General features: G+C 38.5%; 1 protein-coding gene across 1 annotated transcript in view; it reads left to right on the forward strand.

Moving 5' to 3' along the window:
- Positions 1 to 25799, forward strand: part of LOC105392433 (scavenger receptor class B member 1) — a 79241-nt gene that overhangs the window by 1018 nt on the left and 52424 nt on the right. The window contains exon 2 of the mRNA XM_048631886.1: positions 18236 to 18491. Coding sequence (XP_048487843.1) covers positions 18434 to 18491 — 58 coding nt within the window. The 5' untranslated portion in view covers positions 18236 to 18433. The remainder of the gene's footprint in view (positions 1 to 18235; positions 18492 to 25799) is intronic.

The following is a 25799-nucleotide window of genomic DNA, read 5'->3' on the forward strand; positions in this document are numbered from 1 at the left end:
TAGCTCAAATTATCAAATTGTACCTATATTATTACCTCGGAGTCTATAATAATAATAATAATATAATATGTGGGGACATCTCTCACACGGCCATCCGACCCCAAGCTAGAGCCTGTGTTATGGGTATCGGACAGCTGATATATCTACACAAATACATAGATAGATACATATTAATAAGTCATGTCACGCCATTTTTCCCTATCCTCATTCACTCCACACGGGGTCGCCTGTATATGGGAGGTTAATATTAGTAGTTTACGTGCTATTCCATCCTCATCATCAGCTGACACCTACACAGCTGGACGTATCCTTACGAATTGGAAGTGGAAGAAGTCTTCCAGAAGAAATATGTCCACAGAACCATAAACAAAGGTCTTTCAAGAAGTACCCTAAGGGCAAGGCCCCATTGCTGCGGTGCTCCATATATTTTTCAATAAAAAGTACTGACAAAACCGCATTGCAGCAATAGATCCTCATCCTAAACTTCAGTCCGTTTGGGAACTTGTCCTTATGGACCGAAAGAATCACAACACTATCCTCGCCCTATTCCTAATGCAGCCTTAAGCACCTGTCTGAAGGTAGTTAAACATATTCAACGTACTTTTATTACCCACATACCAGCCGGGTTACGTTCGCTATTACGTTACTTGCGCAGTGTCGTAAGATTCGCTGTAATAACAGATCTATCCATACTTTGCGTCATATTGGCAGGAAAGAGGTTTCTATTTGATCGATTCCGCGCGCTTTTCCGACGGCCATGTTGAATTCCTGCGTTTTCTTTTTAAATTGACCGTTTCCGGTTCGGGTGGCAAAGGTTGCAGAGTTAAACAGCCAATACTTTTAACTAAATAATAAAATTATAGCATGAGGTGAGCACTCATGATGTTTGATTGGCAGATCATTATGCCTGGGAAATAAAGTCCCTTTAAAACTAAGAAATGGCAAGAATTTGAACCCTCCCTTCATTGCAAGGAGACCCGAGTCCCAGCAGTGGGGACGTGATGGGTTGTGATGAGATGATGACAATAATGAACAAACATATTTATCATGTTCTATAACTATAGGCAGTATGTTTTACATATTAATTACTTGATGCGAAAAGATTGAAACCTGATTTGGAGGTCACATTATGTAAAAACCTTTCCAAAATTTGCATTAACGTTTAGGAAAAACCTTCATTTCGTTGCGAGGGAGGCGGCATATGCAATCTTATTGTGGTTTTACCAAAATTATTATATTTTATTATTTAGGCAAGTTAATTAAATTACGAGTACGAGTGTGTTCCATTTAAAGAATAGAATAGAATATAGGTATAACTAGTTATACACCACAGTCCTCATAAAAGAGACTTACAAAAAAATATTAAGTACAGCCTAGTAGAAAGTCGAAATATTTTTTTTATTCATCGTATAAATATAAATTGTCTGCTAAATGTTATTTTTTACAAACTAGGTACCTACCTACTCTCCATTCGGATAAGGGACATAATATACGGCCTTATTGCTAAGATTGATCTCTTAGAGGCAACCATTTCAGTATATTATATTATGTAAGACCTTATCTTCTTATTGGTGTCATATGCCCCCCCCCGTAAATTGGTTTCCCTTATACGTACGTACGAGAAAGAATTTCTAAAATATAAAGCAATTTCAGTTGAGCCGGCCCGGATTCGAACCTGAAACCTCTCGTTCGGGGTCTATAGATCGAGCATCCTGAGGCCTAATAAATATGTACCTACCTACGTACCTACGTAATACTATGTAAGTATATAATGTCTATAATTGTACCATATTTTTCCTCAATATATGGACCTTGACTTTAAACAGAGCTATTATTTAATAATAAAAGAATAATACTTAAATATACCTACCTAGCCATTACATGCACGCACAACATAAGAATCTACATAGTCTAAGATTGTTAAATTAGATATATAAGAGGTACCTACCTAAGTACGGTGGCCTGCGCCTAAAAGTATACAGGCGGAGATTTTAAAATAGCGATCCCTGATGATGAAGGGACCAGCTACATCTGTTATAAATCCGGGGACGTGTTGACCTGTAGAATTATAATTTTGCTGCATAAACTTGCTATTCATAAATATCAGGAATCATATTCTGTATCTAAGCTGTGTTTAGATATTTTGTTTATACAGACATTTGTACTCGGGTCTTGGGTGTTAATTTGTAATGTCCGATACCCACAGCCGATTCCCATTGGGATATTACAGACTGGGCAGATAAGATAGGGGTCGGGTGGCCGTGTTTAAGATGTCCCCACATATTATAAATTCTTGTTGTACTGAAATAACATAGCCCATTAGGTACACCACCCAATCCGAGGTGAGCCGTATATACCCAACCGTTTAGGCAGTTTAGACCTTGGGGATATGCACAAAGGTTCCACTCGAGAGAGCCAGGTGCAGGTACTTACACCCCCACAGAGAATAGAATAGAATAGAATAGAATACCCAACCGTTCCAGTGACATAGCATTAAATTACTCCTAAACGGAAAAAGCGAGCTAAGTAAAGCCGTCTGAAATCTAAGTACATTTTAATAGCGCATCAGAATATTGGGTATCAACTAAAAATTAAAGGTCCGAATTTTATGTTACTTTATTATTTTATTTTATAAAAAGGCCCTAGGTATTTCGTATTAGTATTTTGTGGGTGGAACTTTATCATTGCTCTCGAGAGTAATTACTATTAATACCGGTTCGATCAACACATCAACCTTCATTCTCCGTCGAGGTTATAAAATGGTTTTCCTGTCAGAAACCTATATTTTGCGGAACTTATTTTTTAAAACCTGAACGCTACGGAACTAGTTTTTGTGTTTGAGGGCCAAAGTCGAAATAAAATAATATATACAGGCTACAGCACGTTACAATACCTGAATTTGTTTAAAATATACGACTTATCCATAAATAATAGAAAAAAAACAACATTGCATTCCTTCACTAAAACAAAATTCAATTGCCTAAAATAAAAATAAAACTTCAAATACATAAAACATCCAGCCTAAACATAAAACAAAACAATGTTAAACAAGTTTACACGTTTGTTTTAAATACTTTAAGGTTTATTTTGGCAAACGGACGTCTCTCAAGGGACCTACGACCTACAAGCCACCTCTATCCGACGCTTTTTTAAACGACATTTCTCGAATAGGCCGCCATTTCTACAATATTGAGATTTGACTCCACATATGGGGGTTTTTTCTCTATGAAATTACTCGTAGAATCCCCCCTTAAAGTTTGTCGGGTTCGAAAAACAACATGTTGTATACAAAAGTGAAACTTATAAACCTCTTGTTTATAAGCTGAGACATATATATACAAACATCATACAGTATCTCTTTGACAGCGTTTTTTTTTCAGTTTGTATGCCAAAATAACTACAAGCAATTTTATTTTATTTCCGAGAGTTAACCTTTTGACAGACGGTATTTTTATAGCGCAAAAAAACGTATCAAGATTTCACGACTAAGATAAAATTGGTTGTGTTTAGAGTGGTGTGACGTACAAAAAACATCCTAACTAATATTATAATTGCGAAAGTAACTGTGTCTGTCTGTCTGTCTGTCTGTTACTCTTTCACGCCAAAACTACTGAACGGATTCGAATGAAATTTGGTATACATATGGTCTAGACCCTGAGAAAGAACATAGGCTACTTTTTATCCCGGAATTCCCGCGGGAAAACTTTTTAAGGCGAAGCGAAGCTCGCGGTGACAGCTAGTACTTAATAAATTTTTCTACATGGCTGGAAGTCAACCAACAATAAAATCTTATTTCAAAGGAATTTCTAACGCGATTTAGATTCAAAACACAGCGTAACTTTGACGTAACAATATAAGCATGACACATCTCGTGAATACAAATACACAATAACCAGAATTAATTGTATTTATTAAGATTAACAAAAACAGATTGTAGACTTTGCGACAAACAGGAAAAAATATGATTCACATTTCTATTCCAGTACTTATCCGATATGGTTCGCAACCTACCACGTGAGTACAAATTTGCTTCGAAAAGAGGGTGGCTCGCTTGTGAGCTACCTCTGACTACCCCTTCGGGGATTACAGTCGTGAGTGCATATATGTATATATATGCTTTTCCGAAAGGTGGAATGTCACGATATGAGAACCGACCTTGAACGAAGAAAATTGTTCTTAGCTATTTATTTATACAAGTAAGGTTCGTTTATTCGATCTTATGCCGGTATCCGCGGTAGCTTCATTATTTTTTTCAAATTTACAAAAGTCCCAGAACGAATAACCTTTGTTCACCCTGTATACAACTAAAAAGAATCTGACTGGCTAATACTGTCACCACAATGAGTTCAGTTCTTGTGTTTGTCACCTACATATGCAAAAAATAACATCTATGTAAGTATACTCGTATATAGACAGAAATTGATATTTTAGTTTACGTAGAATTTTAAAAATATAAGTTCAAATCTATCTAATTATGCCTAACAAAACGATAGCAACTATTAAAAGGCGATCATCTACCACTTAAAACTTATCGTATAATAATGACTTCCGATATTGAAAGCGAATTAACCCTAATATTCAATTGGTCACAAACACAATGCATTTTTGAAAGGTTATTAGTTCAGCTATTTGGTGTAGTTAGCTACCTTTATAATCTTTTCATTATCGATCTAGTTTTAAAACTGCTGAACCGAAGGTCCCTGGTTCGATTCCCGGCTGGGGCAGATATTTGAACAGATAGGTATTTGTACTCGGGTCTTGGGTGTTGATAATTATATTTAATATGTATCTATCTATGTATTTGTGTAAATATATCAGCTGTTCAACACAGGCTCTGCCTAGCTTGGGGTCGGATGGCCGTGTGTGAGATGTCTCCACATATTTATTTATTTATTTATCTTATATCTTTCTGTAAATTGGCACCGGCCGAAATGAGGTTGGTTTTCTATAGGAATCATTAATTTTGTAGCCGCCATCGTGTGTATTGTCCAAAGTTGCGACATGTCATGCACTACCAAATGACACCTTAATCGTCCTCTACTGTACATAGGCCTCTCTCTTAGATCGCTTCAACACTCTATCCTCGGCTTTCCTCATCGAACTGGCTACCCAGTCGACCGGAGGGCATCCCACAACTAAACTTAGTCTGTTTGTTGCTAATATAATAACTAAAATAGATAGATAGATAGATCTGTATTTGTACACCAAGAAATAATTAACAATTTTACATAGACACTTAACTAGGGTACAAAAGGCGGTCTTATCGCTTAAAATACTAAATAGTAATGTGAATTCTTTCTCGCAAACTCTTTGCCCTACTGACATGTTTGCTGCCATCATATCCGCACTTATTATACAATATACCGACCGGTTATGTAGCGCTTATGTAACGACTGAGTGTTGCCAGCGACGGGGAACTGTCAAGTTGTTGCAGTTTTTTCGGTCGGTAACAACACTAGAGCTGAAATAGGGTTTGTCACCGTGGTGAGATTATTCGCGTGCTAGCACGACAATCGGTGACCGAATTTAGGTGACAAATAGAAGGTCTCATAGATCTCATTTGGCGCACAGGCCAATGAAGGAAGGATTTTAGACCTAGTCCACCAAGCTGGGGTTGGTGGTCAGAAATAGTATGTAAATGTAAAGAAAGAAATATCGACCAATCACCGTATTTATGGTGACTCGCGATATAGTGACGTTTATCTACGTCGATAACGAACCTGTGTAGCGGCAGCAGATCTTGTCAGTCGCTGACTGAATGGGCACCGTTGTCGGACGCATCATACGGTACAGATGCAACAACACACCCATATAGCGTTGCAACTGCTATCGTAGGTACACGTTAATGATAGAAAAAATAGGTTAAACCTCTGGTTAAGGTTATACACTCACAGGCATTGAAAAAGTTCCACTCACAAAATGCCGACACCAAACAACCCCAATTTTTTCAAACATTGATTTAAAATTTTAACAAAATATTACGGTTTTTAGTTGGTAGTATCGTGATGCTGCAGAAGAAATCATTAAACTAGCCTTTTCCGTTTAGGAGTAGGTACCTAATTTGGTGCTTTTCTCGTGAGTGTATATTTAGTAATATTTCACGCCTGGCCACATTTCTTGTGATACAGTATGAGACCCGTCCACACTGATTCTGGGTCATTTTGAAACAGTCTTTTATGATAATTACTCAAGTTAAGCTTATGGGTTCACGCCACCCAGTTAAGTTGTTCAATATTTGCTATATTTTTGTACTTAAATTATTTTTTATTTGAAAGTAGAGATGTTAAAAGATCGAAAACGCTAACTAAACACCAAATAAATGTGAGATTTTTAATACTGTAAGGTAAGGTAGGAGATTAATTCACAGGGTAGGTAGGTATAATTTGATTTATTTTATTATGTGTTGTATACAAGTGGTAATTAATATAATCGTCAGGAATTGAACTAGAATAATAATAATAAAGGTATTTCGACTGTTTACTGGATTTCCATACTACACATATTGCAGTAAGTATATCGCGTAACTCATTAAAACGGATAATGATACAATAGCCGATACACAACCGACCCTGATACAACACTCACACTTGACCGAATTTTCATTTCCATTTCCCGTCTTACTGATAATAACAAACATTACTGTATACTTATACTTGGCAAAACTTAAAATTATAAACTTTTCTTCCGATTGGAAGTCTAAATCAAACGGCCGGTAAACGTTAATTGTAATTAACCTGTGATTAGCGGTTTCGAATAACGTTATTTCGCAACGTTGTGGCGCAACACTAGCGAGTCAAGGTGGCGTTGCAACACTAGTGCTGCGCGTAAGTAGGGATGTAGCAACGCAATCATTACCATCTGTGATTCGTCGTTCTAACTGCGAGTAACAGATGACCGATGTTTTGTAAAAGGAAATGGCTTTTATTATTAAAGATAGCTGCGGGTAAATGCCCTATTGGTCTATTGTTTAAAATTCGTCTTCTTTAAAAGACAGTCATTTTATATCGGGTATCGATTCTTCGGAATTTAAACTTGGAAAACCGTTATGAAAACCCAAAATGGCGGCAACGGCGCCATCTTCAACTCAAACAAAACACAAACTTATCACACTTAAGATTAAGATTTACAATCAATAAGCCAACACGATTCGCGATTTACAACATATGAATCAGGTATTCGACAGGTATTGTATGCTAATTCGCACAATCCTTTGCTATAAAGGTCACTCTGGCTTGCGAAAAGCGAAATTTAACCTAACTACGACGCTAAACACGACTTTATCTCGATGTATTAAACGCACCGATTGCGTGGCACCACTTGTTAGTTCGTATAGTGATGCTAGAAAAACCCTCCAGGATATTGTGAGAAGCCACGACTGGTGGCGAACCGGTTGGGTGGTATATCCTTGAGGCAGGTTATACCATTTTAACATCAAAGAAACAAAAGGTCTAATAGTTTTGATTTATTTTGAACGTTTCGATTTGTTCGCAAGACTGCCCATTACACGCAGGACCTATATCCTTTAGAAAGTACAGTCGATACGTCACTCGGTGTGATTCATTTTGTGCACCCCTAGTTCCATAGTTTTAACTCGTTTTCCACGATGCAAAGGACACAATGACATCCACTACAAGCTCCGTTAAACACTATAATTACATATTTATCAAAAAACCAACATAGTTGCGCACTTATATTAGTCTAAACTACCACCCCGAGACACACCCGACTTAAAGGTACCCATAAAACTGATAGCATTGCAACGCTGCACAGCCAGGGATAACCTCTGCATTAGATATAGGGACCCCGGTACGAATGTGTGATGATTGATGATCTAAACGTTTTCCCAGAAGACACTTGCGGAAGAAGTGAGTGGTCACATTCGGTACATTCTTGGCTTCAAACCAAAGCTTCCTGTGAGTCAAGGTCAAGGTCTTAAAACCTTCCCCGGTCATATACGGAAGACAAAGGGTATACAAAACATACCTTTACCTAAAGTGAGTGCCCTTTAACACGATGGTGTACCTACTAGGCGACTAATGGATGCGAGATAAGTAGGCTTTCTAATCATTACACGCCATTTACTTACTGTAATCAGGCTTGTTCAAATATTGTGCTGTAATTTTCAGGCATTTAAAACCTAAGTATGGTACTAAGAAAAGTTACATGTACAAACGACTCAAGGGAGAAACGATGAATGGTTAACGTCATGGAAGTAGATTTTTTACTTCCATGGTTAACGTCTACGATATTCGTACATAAATTTACTCACTCCTCTTCTCACATAACAAAAGACAACAAAGACATATCGGAAATCGAACCAGGGGCCTTCAGAGTCTATGTGCTCGTGTGTGAGCCACTGCAGCAGTCATCCTTTCAGTCATAAACCCACAATTCACAGCTGAAAACGCAAGTTTCTAATCGTGACAAAATGTTTCTAAACGCGTCTCAGTGTTATTTGAGAGGCAGGTGACGTATTCGTGATAAATTCCGGCATTTTCGCTGGCTACGAGTGTACAGAGCAATTACTCAACGCTGACAGAGTGTCACGGACAAGAGATGCGAGAGTTTTCGCCGACTGAAGAAAAAGCGGGAGGTTCTCGATTCGTTTGGATCAGTTTTGCATGTTGTCGTTGGGGACCTATTTCAAGTGGTTCTTTTCTGGACGCTTCCGTGCTTCGGACGGCACGTTAAGCCGTGGGTCCCGGTTGCTGCTTCAGCAGCAGTCGTTAAGTCTAGTCAGAGGCCTTAGGGCGGCTTGAAAACATCTGACAGTCGGGTTGCCCACTTACCCGACAACTTCAGTGCATTGTACTCATTCAAAAACGACGATACGGCTCGCGACATCGCGTGAGTACAAATGTACAGCGAAAAGCGGGTGACTCGCTTGCGAGTCCCCCAGGGATTACAGTCTTGAGCATATATGTATGTATGTATGTTATGCACGTTACTCGAATACTCGGGTATTTATGGATTGATTTTGAAGATATACGCGTTGTATACAAAATTACAAAGCATATCTACCTATATTCCATATTATTAATTATTCGTTTATATACCATAGTCTAGCTCTAGTGTTTGTCCTCACACAGACAGACACACAGACACTCGCTGCACACTCGTCGCTTGCGCTTGCGCATTCTGAGCGCGCACATCCGCCGTGCGCTTTCACTCTCCGAAATGCGCACTTTTTGCGCGCTACGCGCATCATCGTCCGATCAACGTTTATTGTTCACAATTTGTTTTGTTAGATCTAGATCTAGTTTTCAGTTTTGGCTGGGCACGGTGACTTCATAGTAAATGTAGGTCATTGTAGGTGCAGCGATTTTCTAAGCAGTCGTTGGTCAACATAATGAAGAACTGATGATGATCTGGATAGCTTCTATGTTGGTTGTTTTAGTAAAAGGTGCTGTAAGGGAGCTTTAAAGGAGATTAAATGTACGAAGAGATTGAAACCTACTTAAATAATATTTCAGGGATTAACCTGAATACCCGTATCACACAAAACAAAATAAATAAATTGTAGTTTCCTATGCCTGTTTTATAAAAATAAGTCCTTTTTTATTACCTTAGACCTAGAGAATAGTGTGGCGACCCTACTGACAGATAAGGTTGTCTTGTAGTGGACAAGGTGTTGTCTGACGAAGCTAGATGCGTACCTACCTAGGCCTAGACAAAGGTATCATTAGTTTTCACAGTCACAAACCTGTTATAATCATAATAAGATATAGATACAAAAGAAAACACAGCGCGTAAACTAACAAGCGCCTACGATTGTGCTATAAAACTCGGTTATGCACTGATTCACTTCTTAATTGGTCAAGAAGTGTTTACTCTAGCTCGACCAATCACTGGTCGAACGACAGCTGCCATATGCCATCCTGCCATGCTGTCGGTACGTTTAATACATGGAGACAGAGTCGAGTTTAGTGCAGCACAGGTATTAGACATCGTTTTCGTACAATTAACACGTATTCAAGCTGAAGTGGCAGTGGGCTGGTTATATCTGCCTAAGAACCGATAACCGTTGGGGTAGACGAGTTCTCGAGTAGTGACCACGAACAGGCAAACGCAGCGTGGGACGCCCTCCTTCCCGCTGGACTGACGACCTTAGGCGGGTAGCCGGTAGTGGTTGGATGAGGAAGGCCGAGGACCGAGTGTTGTGACGCTCTTTGGGAGAAACCTATGTCCAGCAGTGGATGATTATTGGCTGATGATGATGAACACGTAGCTAGAGTGACCCCTGTGACTAGCATGTCTGTTACGATTACGATTATGAATCACAAGTTGCGCGCGAAATCACAAATAATAATCTGTGTGCGGACGCCATCTTTAAAAACGCAATTTTTTCGTACTTTGCTGTGTCTATTAGAATTTTATTCCTTCTTCTTCTTATAGTGCCTCTCCATCATTGGAGGTTGGCAACTTGGCAGTCAGATCTTTGCAGCTCTCTCTATTCTTGGATATACATGTAATTTTATTCCTCGATATACACGTAAGTACAAAAATACCGGTTCAGCATGAATCATGGAACTTGCTACTTTATTGCACGAAGCTCATGTATATTGCTATTTATCACCTAAAATCCTGATGCCTAAATACCTTTGCAGGCCTTCAGTTCGGTTTGCACCATGTTTTCATATGTGCGTTCTGTGTATCATCACGACCCATGAAGGAAGGGTTTAGGCCTAGTCCACCACGCTGGCCTAGTGTGGGTTGGTGGACCCCAACACAAGCAAGCTTGTCCTGAGAGAGTGGTCGGGTAAGTGGGCAACCCGACTGTCAGATGTTTTCAAGCCGCCCGAAGGCCTCTGACTAGGCTTAACGACTGCTGCCGAAGCAGCAACCGTTTTAATACTTAAATAAACCTAGCAGAATAAATTTGGGTGTCTACGATAACAATGAGTGTGTGCGTGTGACCGCCACTCTGTGAACATAATATAATGCGCATGATTGCCTAAGTTCATCGCATTGTCTTATAGTTGGAACAATATTCACACAATACCTACCTCGTTTCTGATGCGATCCTTTAGAGGAAATACAGACTCGAGAAATAAAAATAACCTAATGATCATAAAATTTAAATCATTCAAGCCCATTCTGAAACTCATATTAGGTACCTACGCATATTATTTCATACACATAGAAACATACAAAATAGGTGTATGTTAGGGAATCAGAAATTCAGGATCAGGTCAGTATAGGACGCTCCTTTTGTGCATTAAAGGAGACCTAAAATGCTTCTGCTCACTGGTGAATTTACTTAGACGGTCGAATGGCGTAGTGGTTAGTGGCCCTGACTGCTATGCCGAAGGTCCCGGGTTCGATTCCCGGCTGGGGCAGATATTTGTTTAAAGACAGATATTTGTACTCGGGTCTTGGGTGTTGATATTTATATTTAGTATGTATCTATCTATGTATTTGTGTAGATATATCAGCTGTCCGACACCCATAACACAGGTTCTGCCTAGCTTGGGGTCGGATGGCCGTGTGTGAGATGTCCCCACATATTTATATTTATATTTACCTATGTGTAATTTGGTGCTATTGTCACTGAAACTTTTTCATTGCTCGTGAATGTACTTTTATTGTACAATATTTTATCTAGAACATGTTCACTAGATATGGCAACAAGGTACATTTTCCTATCGCGAACTCGGAACTCACGTCACGTCCACCAGTTGAGGTCGCCGTATAGGCTGTATGCAATCGTGACCTTTATGCGTTGCTTATAGAGATCCAAGCATTTGTGTGTAACTCTTATAGTTATAGAGGCAGCCAGTGATATAAGAGGCCTTGGGTGATCGATAAATTGATGAATGCTTGGTAACGTGAATATATCTAGTGTTTTGACACAACCCGCTGAACAAACAGGTAGGTAGTTAAATAAATAAATATGTGGGGATATCTCACACATGGCCATCCGACCCCAAGCTAGGCAGAACCTGTGTTATGGGTGTCGGACAGCTGATATACACACAAATACAAATAGACATACTAAATATAAATATCAACACCCAAGACCCGAGTACAAATATCGGATATTAACGTATCTTGTTAACAGCCCTAGTCACTATTGCCAGTTAATAAAAAAACTAACCAAATTCTGCCATACCGTAATAATAATAATAACCATTTATTAAAAATCAATAGTAATAGTCCACTACAACAGAGGTAAGTATAGGCCTCTAGACACTATCTCCTAGGCTTCTGTTATGTTATCACTGTCGTTATACGAGTATGTGCATAAAGTATGATATTAATTATGATCAGCCTTCAGGCAATCGCCGCACCACGCTGTTCAACATATTCTAGGTCAAATACCGAAATGGATACTTAATCTAAAGTAAGAAAAAGAGATTGTATAATTTCTGTCTGCTCCACTTTAGTATAATAATAATAAAAATGCTAAAAGCTACTTACATTAGGTGTTGCTCTGTTACTGATTGAGAGATTGATCTGATCGTTTATTATTAGATTATTACTGTTATATGACTAACTAGTAACTGTTATTTTGTATGTTTCTATGTGTATGCAATAAAGTGTTTAAATAAATAAATATAAATAAAATACCTACTTAAGTCCGGCGCACCCTGGGCAAAATTTTAAGAACGTTGCTTTGGAGATACGGGCTAGGGAATGTGTCAAAACTTCATTCAAAAATGCCTCTGTAATATTGAGACAATACACTGGATGTGTCTACATTCTTCTGCTTTATATTGGTGATGTCACGAGTAAGGACAATCACCTTATTATGGGATTCCTGTGAAGTGACAATAGAATACAAACATACGTAGGTAAATACCTATTAGGTACCTTTACCTATCTACTGTGCTTGGTATGTACAAACACACAAGTTAGCTTAATAGAGAGCCTCGACAGTGGGTCTTTTTACACCATTCGAGAATCAGTGAAGATAGACAAATATATATTTGTAATAATAATTAGTGGGGACATCTCACACACAGCCATCCGACCCCAAGCTAGCTACACCGAAAACATCGGGAATGGAATACTTAGGAATAAATTAGAGTGAAACCTTTTTGGTGTATCAAATGTAGTGTTTTTTCAAACATAATTCCATTTTCGAATTTAAAAAAAAGTAAAAAATATAAGAGTATTGACCATTTGAATTTGACAAGTCGGTGTAAAAAATGGAGCTTACGCGGGAACATTTCCGTGCAATAATTTTTCACAACTTTCGTCGAGGTTTATCTCAAGAACAATGTCTCGCCGAGCTTGTTTCTATTTATAAACTTGAAGCACCAAGTAAAACGACTATATATCGTTGGTATTCTGAGTTTCGCCGTGGACGTTCCTCTCTTACCACAGTCCCTTCTACTGGTCGGCCAAAAACAGCGGTAACACAAGATAACATCGATGCTGTACGCCAGTTAATAAAAGAACATAGACATGTGACATACGAGCAGATTCGGGCTTCTCTCAGCATTGGTATGACAGCCATTCAAACCATTTTACATGAAGAACTGGGTGTCAAGAAGTTAGTTTCGCGCTGGGTGCCCCACCGTTTGACCGAGGAACAAAAGTCGGCTCGTGTTAATTGGTGTCGATCTGCTCTGCAACGGTTCAATGGAGGCAGTTCAAATGCTGTCTACAATATCGTCTCTGGTGATGAATCGTGGATTTATTCATATGAGCCCGAAAGAAAACATCAATCGGCAGTTTGGGTCTTCGAAGGTGAGGTCAAGCCAACAAAAGTTATTCGCTCACGCAGCGTGTCGAAAAAAATGGTCGCTTCGTTTGTATCGAAAACTGGCCATGTGGCTACGATTCCATTACAAGAACAAAGGACGGTTACTGCTGATTGGTACACAACAGTTTGTTTGCCGGAAGTCGTAAGAGAACTTCGTAAAACTAACCCGAATCGTCGTATAATCCTTCACCACGATAATGCAAGCTCTCATACCGCTCGCAAAACAAGAACGTTTTTAAATATGGAAAACGTGGAGTTGATGGACCATCCTCCGTATGGCCCTGATCTGAGCCCCAGTGATTATTTTACATTCCCAAGAATTAAAGATATGCTACGTGGTCAACGGTTTAGCGGCCCAGAAGAGGCGGTCGAAGCTTACAAATCAGCTGTTTTGACAGTATCCACTTCAGACTGGAATTACTGTTTCAATGATTGGTTTAATCGAATGAAAAAGTGCATTGAATGTAACGGAGACTACTTTGAAAAACAATAAAAGTAAATAATATTATAATATCTTTGTACTTTTTTCTATTCCCGATCATTTCGGTATCGCCCTCGTAGGCAGAGCCTGTAATATACAGCTATCAGACAGCTGATATATATCATAGACATATAATACATTATTAATACCCGAATTTGGTCGTATTACGGGCGGCTTTAAAACATCTGACAGTCGGGTTGGCCACTTCCCAGACAACTCTCTCAGCACAGGCTTGCTCAAGCTTGCTTGTGTTGGGGTCCACCAACCCGCACTAGGCCCGCGTGGTGGACTAGGCCTAAAAACCCCTCCCTTCATTGAAAGGAGGCACGTGCCCAAGCAGTGGGGATGTGATGGGTCGTGATGAATTTGGTGGTACAAAGTTAAAGTGAAATTCGTAAAAATAAAAACCCTCAGGGTATTGTCATTCTCGGAGGTCCACGAACTCCCAGTACGATGCATTGTTTATAAACACCTCAGACAAAGAGAGTCATGCGATTGTCTTGTCTGTTTGTTTTTAAACGGGGATTTCCGGAAAATTGAGAATACTTGACGTGAAGTTCGTGGCAGCTATTCAACTTATCCAAGTGAGTCGACTGCACGAAAGAAAATATTTTTTATTTGACTGCACAAATCAGAACAGATCTAATATGTTTTTCATATGTGGGGTCATCTCACACACGGCCATCTGACCTCAAGCTAGGCAGAACCTGTGTTATAGGTGTCAGACAGCTGATATATCTACACAAATACATAGATAGATACAAACTAAATATAAATATCAACACCCAAGACCCGAGTACAAATATCTGTCTTTAAACAAACATCTGCCCCAGCCGGGAATCGAACCCGGGACTTTCGACATAGCAGTCAGGGTCACCAACCACTACACCATTCAGCCGTCACCTCTAGATGTGAGGACCCACCAACCCGCAGTGGACCAGCGTGGTGGGAAATGGTCCAAGCTTAGGCAGACACTTTCCATTCGAGCTAGGGGCAGGTACATAGGGCACTTACATCCAGCCATTATAGAAAACCATTATACCTCTAGAAAAAGCTTAGGTTTGTTATATCATATCTCTGGCGAAAAGTGGGTGCAGCAATGCACCTCTGCCTACCCCGCAAGGGAGTACATTAGTACAAGGCGTGAGAGCGTGTTTTCTTTTTGTTATATCATAGATCATAGGCTCTTATATTGCATTGTGCAAATCATTATGTAGGTACGGTGGCCTGCGCCTAAAAGTATACAGGCGGAGTTTTTAAAATAGCGATCTCAAGCTCACATGCTGCTCCAGCACACCCACATAAACACTACTGCTACACACATCACACACAACACGTCCCGGGATTTATAACACATGTAGCTGGTCCCTTCATCATCGCTATTTTAAAAACTCCGCCTGTATACTTTTAGGCGCAGGCCACCGTACATTCGCAATTGAATTTCAATTGATGTAACTCCTCATCATTGTTAGTTTGGTTGCCCACTTACCCGACAACAACTCTCTGTGTTGGTGTCCACCAACCAGTACTAGCCCAGCGAGGTGGACTAGGCCTAAAACCCTTCCGTCATTGGAAGGAGACCCGTGCCCCAGCAGTGGGGACGTGATGGCTCGTGATGGATGATGTAACTCCAACGCTGATTTATCTAGAAATACAAAACGGCTTACCTAATGGATTCGCAATTAGGAATTAAATGAATTCGTGTTAAATACGAAGCATGACTAATTAAATAATGTGGTGATTACAATTCTTATGACTCAGGCAACGCAATGCTGTCATATAAGGGTGCACTCACACGACCGACTTTTACCGATAATAAAAAGCAAAGCACATTATTTGTTTTTCCTACTACGAGTATTTCTGACTTTTTGTTGACTTTGTGTGTGTCGCGCTTTTGCACAGTTAATGTTCTATTTTCGTCCTAATGCTTTAATCACAAAATCAAGTTGTGACTAGATACAAGGGTTGGGACTCTCAATACCTATTACTAATGGAGGGTTCTGCAGGTAGGTATAAATGTAAAATTGTACATAAATAACATAGCATTTAAAACTCCTGAACTTCATTTCAAAAACAGACCACGGTCTTTTTTATTATTTTTATTTAGTGAGGTATACGTACGCTTGTAGGTAATTAGTATTTACAGAGATAAGCAAATTTAAAACTCAAATTGTTAATTGACAAAATTATCATTTTCCCGTTGGCAATTAGGCACAGTTTTTATCAGGAAATAATTATATTTTTGCCCAAAAAGATTCTACATATCAAAAAATTATATAATTTGAGCTATGTACTTCCAAACACTCAATCTTAAGGTGACATTTCAAACAGAATTTTAAGTATTATATAAAATATGAGCTTTTAGCTGGTTTTTATGGTAAATTGTTAACCATGAAAATGTATGGGTCACATAACTTTTTACAATTTCATTGAATTTCCAAAAGTTTTGAAACTAGGAAAAGCACCTACTTAAGTCACCCGTTTTCGTTTGATGCATATTTTCCGGACATCCATACACATACAGAAAGCTCACTGCTGTCTCCCAGAGGGGTAGGCAGAGACTGCGGACTTCCACGTGCCATCACCCTGACATGTAGACAAAAAGGGGCCGTGCCACAAAAACTTAGACAGTGTTCAACATAGTTTAGCGCTGTCAAATTTCTTATCAATCTGTCAAATACCCCTTGAAACACTCATTAAACGGTATCTAAAGTATAGAAGTATCTATCTATCAATCTATCATGGCGAGCTGATTTTCCGCATTTAGCCTCTAAAGTGGGCAATTATGCGTGAAATACCTATGGGGTGACTAGGTATTAAGCCACCCAAGCTCACCCCAGAAAGCCAGTAGACGACCTAGGTTGCTCATGACTTCCCAGAGGGACCCCGGAGATCCGAGGGTATACGAGTATGGAAGTATAGAAAGAATCGTCGAACAGTCCCCACCTTAACACAATCCTTGAGACTTAGTGACTTGTAATCTTTGCCCGTGTGAATTATTATTTCATTATTTGTTTAATTATTGTCCGTTTTTATGTCATTGTCACAAGTACGCGATTTATCACACTTGGCTTCGTTCGAAATAGATTCTTGTATTTATGTTAACTTGTGGAATTGGTGTTAAGACATAATTTTTGCATGTACGTACTTGACTTGATGTCATTAGATCTCTGTTATTTTGCTTTTCTTCATTACCTAATTCTAGGCCTAAAGCCTTTCCCAACGAGTGCTAAAGGTTAGCGTCTACCTTTCAGCATCGTACGCAACGGACGCATCATTTTGCACGGGCATGTGATTGGTGGACCGCGTAGTAAAATAGTTTATCGACGTCGATAACGAACCCGTGTAGCGGCACATACTGGGTACCCAGCGACAAACATCAAATCTGACTGGCTAATCCATTCACCACGGTGACAAATCCTACTCCAGCTCCAGTGTTTGTCCCCAAACACGCTAGGAAGAAGAAGAAGAAGAAGTTAGATTGCGGCATTCTGGTGTAGAGTTGTACTTGTATTGGTACAGTTATGTTTGTACAACTGTGAATAATAATACAACTGCGGTAGGCTATTGTTTCCTCCTTCACTTGTTATCGAATTCCTCACGGTCATTCGGAATCAGAAGATATACAAATTTAGAATTCAATTTATTTACTATCAGTAGGTTGTGTAGTTGTACTTGTATGTAAGTTTCTCTGAGAAAATGGCAAGAAATTTGTCGAATTAAAAGTCGTTAACTAACCATTCTGTGATATATTATTATTTTTTATGGATATTTTTTTTTTGCAAATAACTTTTTTAATTATACTTGATTTTGTGAATTAATTATTTTAAGTCATCCTTGTTTGTCTTTAGTTAGTATTCAAATGAGGCTACTTAATTATTATTTTTATATCCAGTAAAAAAAAACCAGCCAAGCCTTCAGAAACCACAAAAAAAAACTTAAAAGTTTTGTCGAAAAATATCCCTTTAAAAACCTGTTTTAACATGGATATGGCCTCTCAAGTCTCTCGACTTCGCTAAACGCTCGTTTTCTTTGCATTGCAGCCCGGCCCGCAGTCCCCGCGCGCGCTCCGCCACACACGCACGTGCGGAGAACACAGAACACAGAACCACATGGATAAGACTCTGAGAAGATAGTGCCACCCTGTATACACGAAAAAGTGCTGTGTCAGTGATGAAACAGTGAAAGTGCGACGGTTTTTGTTTTTTTCAAATTTTGAATCTCGAATTGGAACAGTCACAATGCAGGGCAGAGACAAGCTGTGCGCTAAGCTGACCAGCGCATTCCTGAGGAAGTGGTGTAAGTTGGGTTTTTTCTTCTTAATTTGCATTAGAAACGGCCAGTGCTTTAGATTTTTAAAAATGCAGTCGGCAGTTTGCTCTTTGGAGCGCAGAAGAATTGTGTTTTACGCGTAGAATTAATAATCCAATCGTTTTGCGATATCTTCTGGCACATAAGTTATAGAGCTGTTAATCTATTCTTATTCTTTACTAAGGTTTATTTGTCTACCCATTCAATATATCTGCGAAATATATCTACAGGATAATCCAAAGATTGTGTCCGAAGTCGAATATTTAGTACGAACGGTTCGCGTGGCAACTGGCAAGGCGAAAGGACAGACTCACCAAGAAGTGTTATAATTGCTTAAACTCAAACAACTGAGCAACCCAAGGCTGCTTACTGTTTGCACAACAATCTAGCCAATAAAGTAAAATGAATGAAACTCGGCTTATTAGCATGTGATTAAAGTATTTTTGGCAAGATTTTAGCACATCTTGTGATGAAATGTGGACGGTAACCGACCTGATGTTTGACAACGGGTTTTTTCCTTAGACTTGTTTGATATTATGTATAAATTAATAATGTACCTATATGTTTGTGATCCAGTTTTTCCTCCTCCTTTTGCTTTGAATTGATTTTTGCGGGTAGTTCTGTGTTATTTTTAGTGCCTTATTGTTTACCCCCTTATTCACAAAAAAGTTACTGGACGCTTTAGCTAATAAACTGTTTTGTCACTCTCTGTCAAAGAACAAATGGTTCTCTGTCAGAGAGTGACAAAACAGTTCAATAACTAAAGCGTCCAGTAACTTTTTTATGAATAAGGGGGTTAGTCTATAACGAACTTAGCTAATTTATAATAAGTCCTTTTGCCATTTTGGATCGATGTTACTTTCCATGTTTACTAGGAAAACGCAAGATATATAAATAGATTAGGCAATAATATCAAGTGTAATAATATAAAGTACGTACCTACCCAGCCTACCTATGCGATAAAGAACGGTTATTTTATAGAACTGTTCAGCATCAACGACGACCGAATGGCGTAGTGGTTAGTGACCCTGACTACTGAGCCGATGGTCCCGGGTTCGATTCCCGGCTGGGGCGGATATTTGTTTAAACACAGATATTTGTTCTCGGGTCTTGGATGTGCCCGTAAAATGGCAATAGGCCCGCCCCCTATTACATTGGGACTAATATAACACTCTGGCGAAAAGTGGGTGCAGCAATGCACCTCTGCCTACCCCGCAAGGGAGTACATTAGTACAAGGCGTGAGTGCGTGTTTTTTTTTTTTTTTTTTTGTTCAGCATCATTGTAAAAAGTTTATTTAATTTTTCATAGCATATATCATGGCAGTACCTCTGTCGGAAACTATTTAAACGTTTGGAAAAAAAGTTATATGTAGGTAGGGACTATAAGGTTGTAAAAAGTAATAGTAGACTTAAGTGCCTAGACAAATAATTATCAAAACTGTAATGTAAAAATGCAGGTAAAGGAAACCGTTTTTTCATGCAAAATACCTATAAAATAACACACACACCCACACACACACACACACACACACACACATACACACACACACACACACACACACACACACACACACACACACACACACACACACACACACACACACACACACACACACACACACACACACACTCACGCATTGTACTAGTGTACTCCCTTGCGGGGTAGGCAGAGTTGCTACACCCACTTTTCACCAGAGTGGTTGTTAGTGCCATAAGTAGGTACTAATTTAATGTATAATTGCATTACTGAAATTCCTACATACCTATATGTAACATTAATTTAATAATGTTTATTCATGTTTGTGTATAATGTATGTGACAATCACAATCCTAAATGAATAGCTGAGCATTATTTACAAAACAAACATAGTTGTATCATATATCATCATATACTTAACAACCAATTACAACTGGGCATCGGGTACAGTCACCATCTGTAGTAAGCTTGTATTATTTCTTCCAATTTACATCTTTAAAGTTATGGACATTCTATACCTATTCTATTCCATTCTCTGTGGGGGTATAAGTACCTGCACCTGGCTCTCTCGAGTGGATCCTTTGTGCATATCCCCAAGGTCTAAACTGCCTTCCTAAGCTTGGACCATTTCCCACCACGCTGGTCCACTGCGGGTTGGTGGGTTCACATATCTAGATGTGCTAAACACATTCCACACCATTCCATACCATTGTCGGTGGTTTTTCATTTCTTAATTAACAAGAAAGCCAATTAAGTTTACCTTTCGTCATTATCATTGCACTACTCTTAATATTACACTTACCTAATAGTATTTTAATAGCCTGTGCGTAAGTTGCCAAGAGCACAACATAAAGTACCTAAAGTTATTGTGTAACATCGTAATTGTGTGAATTATCCACATTTATAATAACTTCCTGTTATATCTACATGACAACCATTGTATGCAGAATGTCTTAGGGAAATAATTTAATAATACATAAGATTATTATACTCCTATGTATCGTCATCACTGTTTATGTAAGTATATTATAGGTATATATATATAATATATATAGTTATTAGATATTTATTTTTTGTTTTATTTATTTATTTAGTGTGTGTACTGTTTAAGTAGTATATATTTTATGTATATATATATACTTGCACCACAACTACCTCACAATCATATAGACTTACTCTCTTCCATCCAAAGGTTGTCTGGTAGAGATTGCTATAAGCAATAAGGCCGCCTTTTTGTACTGTTTTATTTTTAAGTTTTGTTTTTTGTAATTTTTATTCTTGGTGCCAATAAAGTGTTTTGTATTGTATTGTATTGTATTGTATTGTCATCACAACCAATCACGTCCCCACTGCTGGGGCACGGGTCTCCTTCCAATGAAGAAGGGTTTAGGCCTAGTCCACCACGCCGTCCTGGCCTGGAGCGGGTTGGTGGTGTGAGGTGCATCTACTTAATCGGCATTGCCGACGCCGTTTCGCCACGCATTTATGGAAATCCGTTTGGTGCGATGCATACGATGATACCGAAGTGGATGCTTACCATAAGGGCGCACATAAGGTTATTCACAAGTGAAAATGTTTAATTTTTTTAATTGATTTAAGAAACGTCAGTTATATAAAATTTGACACTAACACTAAACCTAGATTAAATACGCTGGTGCAAGTGGCCCTTAATGTATAAATCGTGGCACTTTACAGATGAGCCTTAACCGACAACCTTCACATATAGTCCAGGAAAAGCCTTTATCTATACAAAAGCTTACATTTAACTTAATTGTTTTGACCTCCGCGCATTGGCTGTGTACTTGGGCAAGTGGACTCGCCCGGTCGAGGCCGGCGAGTGAGCAAGTCGTCAGAACGGGGCATAATTAGGCTTAAGGTCTAATTTTAATGTTTAAAGCTTGAGTAAGTATGGCGTTCGTAGGTAAACTGTGACTTTATGTGTGTGTAATATGTGACTTTATCAGTTACGTTCCCAATGAGGTCTTGGTATTGTAGTATTTGTTATGTTTTTTTAGGCTTAGTCGGTTAACAAAAGTTGCTCAGTACGAAGAGGATGCATTAACCTTACAATATTATAGGAATGACACTAATAATATTTCATCCTGTACAATTTTTTCTGTGTTACTAAAATATTTGAGTTTTAGTAGGTCAGTCGCAATCAGATATTTGATTATCATCGTTAAAATATTGAAACTGTATTTAATATACTTATTATTACTTACGTAAGTATCATCATATTTGTTGATTGATGCGCCCGTCAGAACGTTTTGTCAAAAGAAAATGACACCCGCGCGCTGGCCCTATTCATACATATTATGTCAGATTTATGAGATTTTAGGGCCAACACGAGGGTTTCATTATCTAGTGAGGTTGGGCCTGTAATTACGCTAGTAATATATGAGTCAATGGTTGTACCTATGTACCTAGTTTTGCCAGAACATCCAAATCGCAATGACGAGGCAACCCGTTGAATTCTTTTGTATGAAAAAAATACTTCAGCGGAATTTTGTTTAAGATATTAAAATAAATAATTTACTGGAACGACAGTTACATAATAATATAATATGTGGGGACATATCACATACGGCCATCCGACCCCAAACTAGGCAGAGCCTGTGTTATGGGTATCGGATAGCTGATATATCTACACAAATACATAGATAGATAAATATTAAATATAAATATCAATACCTAAGACCCGAGTACAAATATCTGTCTTTAAACAAATATCTACAAATAAAGAATATACTATCTATCTATCTATCTGCCCCAGCCGGGAATCAAACCCGGGACCTTAGGCATAGAGCAGTCAGGGTCACTAACCACTACACCATTCAGCCTTACTTTTAAACCAAAAATAAACATCCGATCCGATTTATCACACTCTTGATTTTGTTATTTGTGAATCGTGCGTTAATCCTAACTAATATTATAAATGCGAAAGTAACTGTGTCTGTCTGTCTGTCTGTCTGTCTGTCTGTTACTCTTTCACGCCAAAACTACTGAACCGATTTGAATGAAATTTGGTATACATACGGTCTAGACCCTGGGAAAGAACATAGGCTACTTTTTATGCCGGAATTCCCACGGAAAAACTTTTTAAGGCGAAGCGAAGCGCGCGGGAACAGCTAGTATCCGATAAAGGTCAGAAGATTGACATAAAAATTCACTTTTCTAGCGCAACGAAAGTTGAACACCTGCAGATCTGTGCAGCGATCACAGGATTCGATACTATTTTCGAATCTACACAAACATATGGAAAAAACAAATGTCATAAATACATTTTGATAGTGACAGTCGACTATACTGTTCTTTTTCCATATGTTTGTGAAGTTTCGAAAATAGTATCGAATCCTGTGATCGCTGCACTGTAAGTTAAAATTTCACTGTTTTGCGACAAAATATTATTATAATAATATGTAGGGACACCTCACACACGGCCATCCGACCCCAAACTAGGCGGAGCCTTTAATTGATGTATCGGACAGCTGAAATATCTACACAGATAAATAGAACTTGGACTTGGAACATACCTAGAGATAAAAAAATCCTAAAAGTGTTATTACATTAGATTCACAATAAACTTGAACCTTGCTTAGCTGGACCGGAAATAAAAACACAACTATTTAAAGCTGTGTGTAAAAAACCTGCCAAAACTTGAAGTGAAAATTGATAGAGGTAACTACTAGGTAATATAAGTTTTTGTTAGTATCTGCTACCCAAAATAGAATTACGGTAATCTCTGATCTTTTTCTTATAAAAACATACTCAAGCTATAATAAAATGTTGAGCTGTGGCGTTAGAAGATAAAAAAAAGTCGTGGGTTCAATCCCAGCATTTACTAAATAGTTTAGAAATTAGGAATTTATAAAACCACGTGTTTCACGGTAAAGGAAAACATCGTGTGGAAACCTGCATACTTATCTAGATTAAGTGAATCTTAGTAGATATATGAACCCACCAAACCGCAGTGGACCAGCGTGGCGGGAAATGGTCCAAGCAAAGAAAATGGGGATATCTGCTCATATATTCAAGGGATTTTCAATACTACTGGGGTCAGGAAACATTGCTGATCATGTAAATGTTTTATTTCTATAATTAAAGCTAATTTTAAATATCCAATTTGACCCTGACTACTGAGCCGATGGTCCCGGGTTCGATTCCCGGCTGGGGCAGATATTTGTTTAAACACAGATATTTGTTCTCGGGTCTTGGATGTGCCCGTAAAATGGCAATAGGCCCGCCCCCTATTACATTACGACTAACATAACACTCTGGCGAAAAGTGGGTGCAGCAATGCACCTCTGCCTACCCCGCAAGGGAGTACATTAGTACAAGGCGTGAGTGCGTGTGTTTTAAATATCCAAGGTCAAACAAAACGATTCCTCAGCGAACATATTTTTTGCTCACTCGGCCAAAACTTAAAAGCCTGCGTAATGTTATGCTAATTTCAATGTCAAAGTACATCCATCCGACTTTGGCAAGTATACAGGATGTTGCAAAAAGATTAATTAGGCAGTCTTTTCTTGTACCCCCTGTTTTTGTATATATATATATATATATATATATATATATATAAGGGATTTATATGTACTTATTGTATAGTATACTAGCTGTTCCCGCGCGTTTCGCTTCGCCTTAAAAATATTTCCCGTGGGAATTCCGGGATAAAAAGTAGCCTATGTTCTTTCCCAGGGTCTAGACCGTATGTATACCAAATTTCATTCAAATCCGTTCAGTAGTTTTGGCGTGAAAGAGTAACAGACAGACAGACAGACAGACACAGTTACTTTCGCATTTATAATATATATTTTATTTTTTATCTTTATAAGTTAGGATTAGTTATTTAGGTATAGGGTCATACAAATATGTATATTAAATTAGTTTTAGGGTTTAGGTATTATCATTATTAGGAACTCCACAATCACAATTATGTTTGATATTTTTTTTTCTTATTAGCACACCCGTACCTCCTGCAGGTTGACTGGCAGAAAATGCTTTTAGCATTAAGTCCACCTGATTATTCGTTATTACTATTGTAAATTTCCAATAAAGTGTAAATAAAAAATAAATATACTAAACCGAAACCTACGTGTACAGCATGTTATATCTAAGCCCGAAAATGAAATCAGAATGTCAAAATTCGTGAAAAAAAACATTCTCCATAGCAAAAAGTCACGTGACCTACAAAGTTTCTATGGAAAATGAATCTTTCTTTTTGCAACACTCTGTAGAGCCTACATGTCTGAGTAATACCTAATTGTTGAGTGTTTGTTTAACTCTTTGTTGTAAATTTTCCGTGTTCTATACCGGGCTGGGTCAATAAATATTGAGTTGTATGGTTGGATGACGTAGGTACCTATGTTTTGTGACAACGATGACCGGATGGTGCAGTGGTTAGTGACTCTGACTGCTGTGCTGATGTGCGATCACAGGATTCGATACTGTTTTCGAAACTACACTAAGGTGGAATTTCACCAAACGCTAAACGTATTTAGTACATTTTGTACTAACTGACAGACGTATGACAGGCTACTAAATACGTTTAGCGTTTGGTGAATTTCCACCTAACAATGAAAAAACAAATGTCACTTTTGGAACTAACAAATTGTGACAATTAACGATACGCAACGTAAACGGAGGTTTCGAATCTTATAATCGCTGCATTGCGATTCTGTAAAATCAGACATCTCACCTCATCTCATTTCATTCATTCTCCCTTCACTTTTCACTGTGTATATGTCATCTCATACATTATTTGTTAAAATCTCGAAATTCAATGTGTAAATTTGAAAACTCACTCCGGATTCAGAATCGAG

This window comes from Plutella xylostella, chromosome 30, assembly GCF_932276165.1.
Source record: "Plutella xylostella chromosome 30, ilPluXylo3.1, whole genome shotgun sequence".
In the NCBI taxonomy this organism is placed as follows: domain Eukaryota; kingdom Metazoa; phylum Arthropoda; class Insecta; order Lepidoptera; family Plutellidae; genus Plutella; species Plutella xylostella.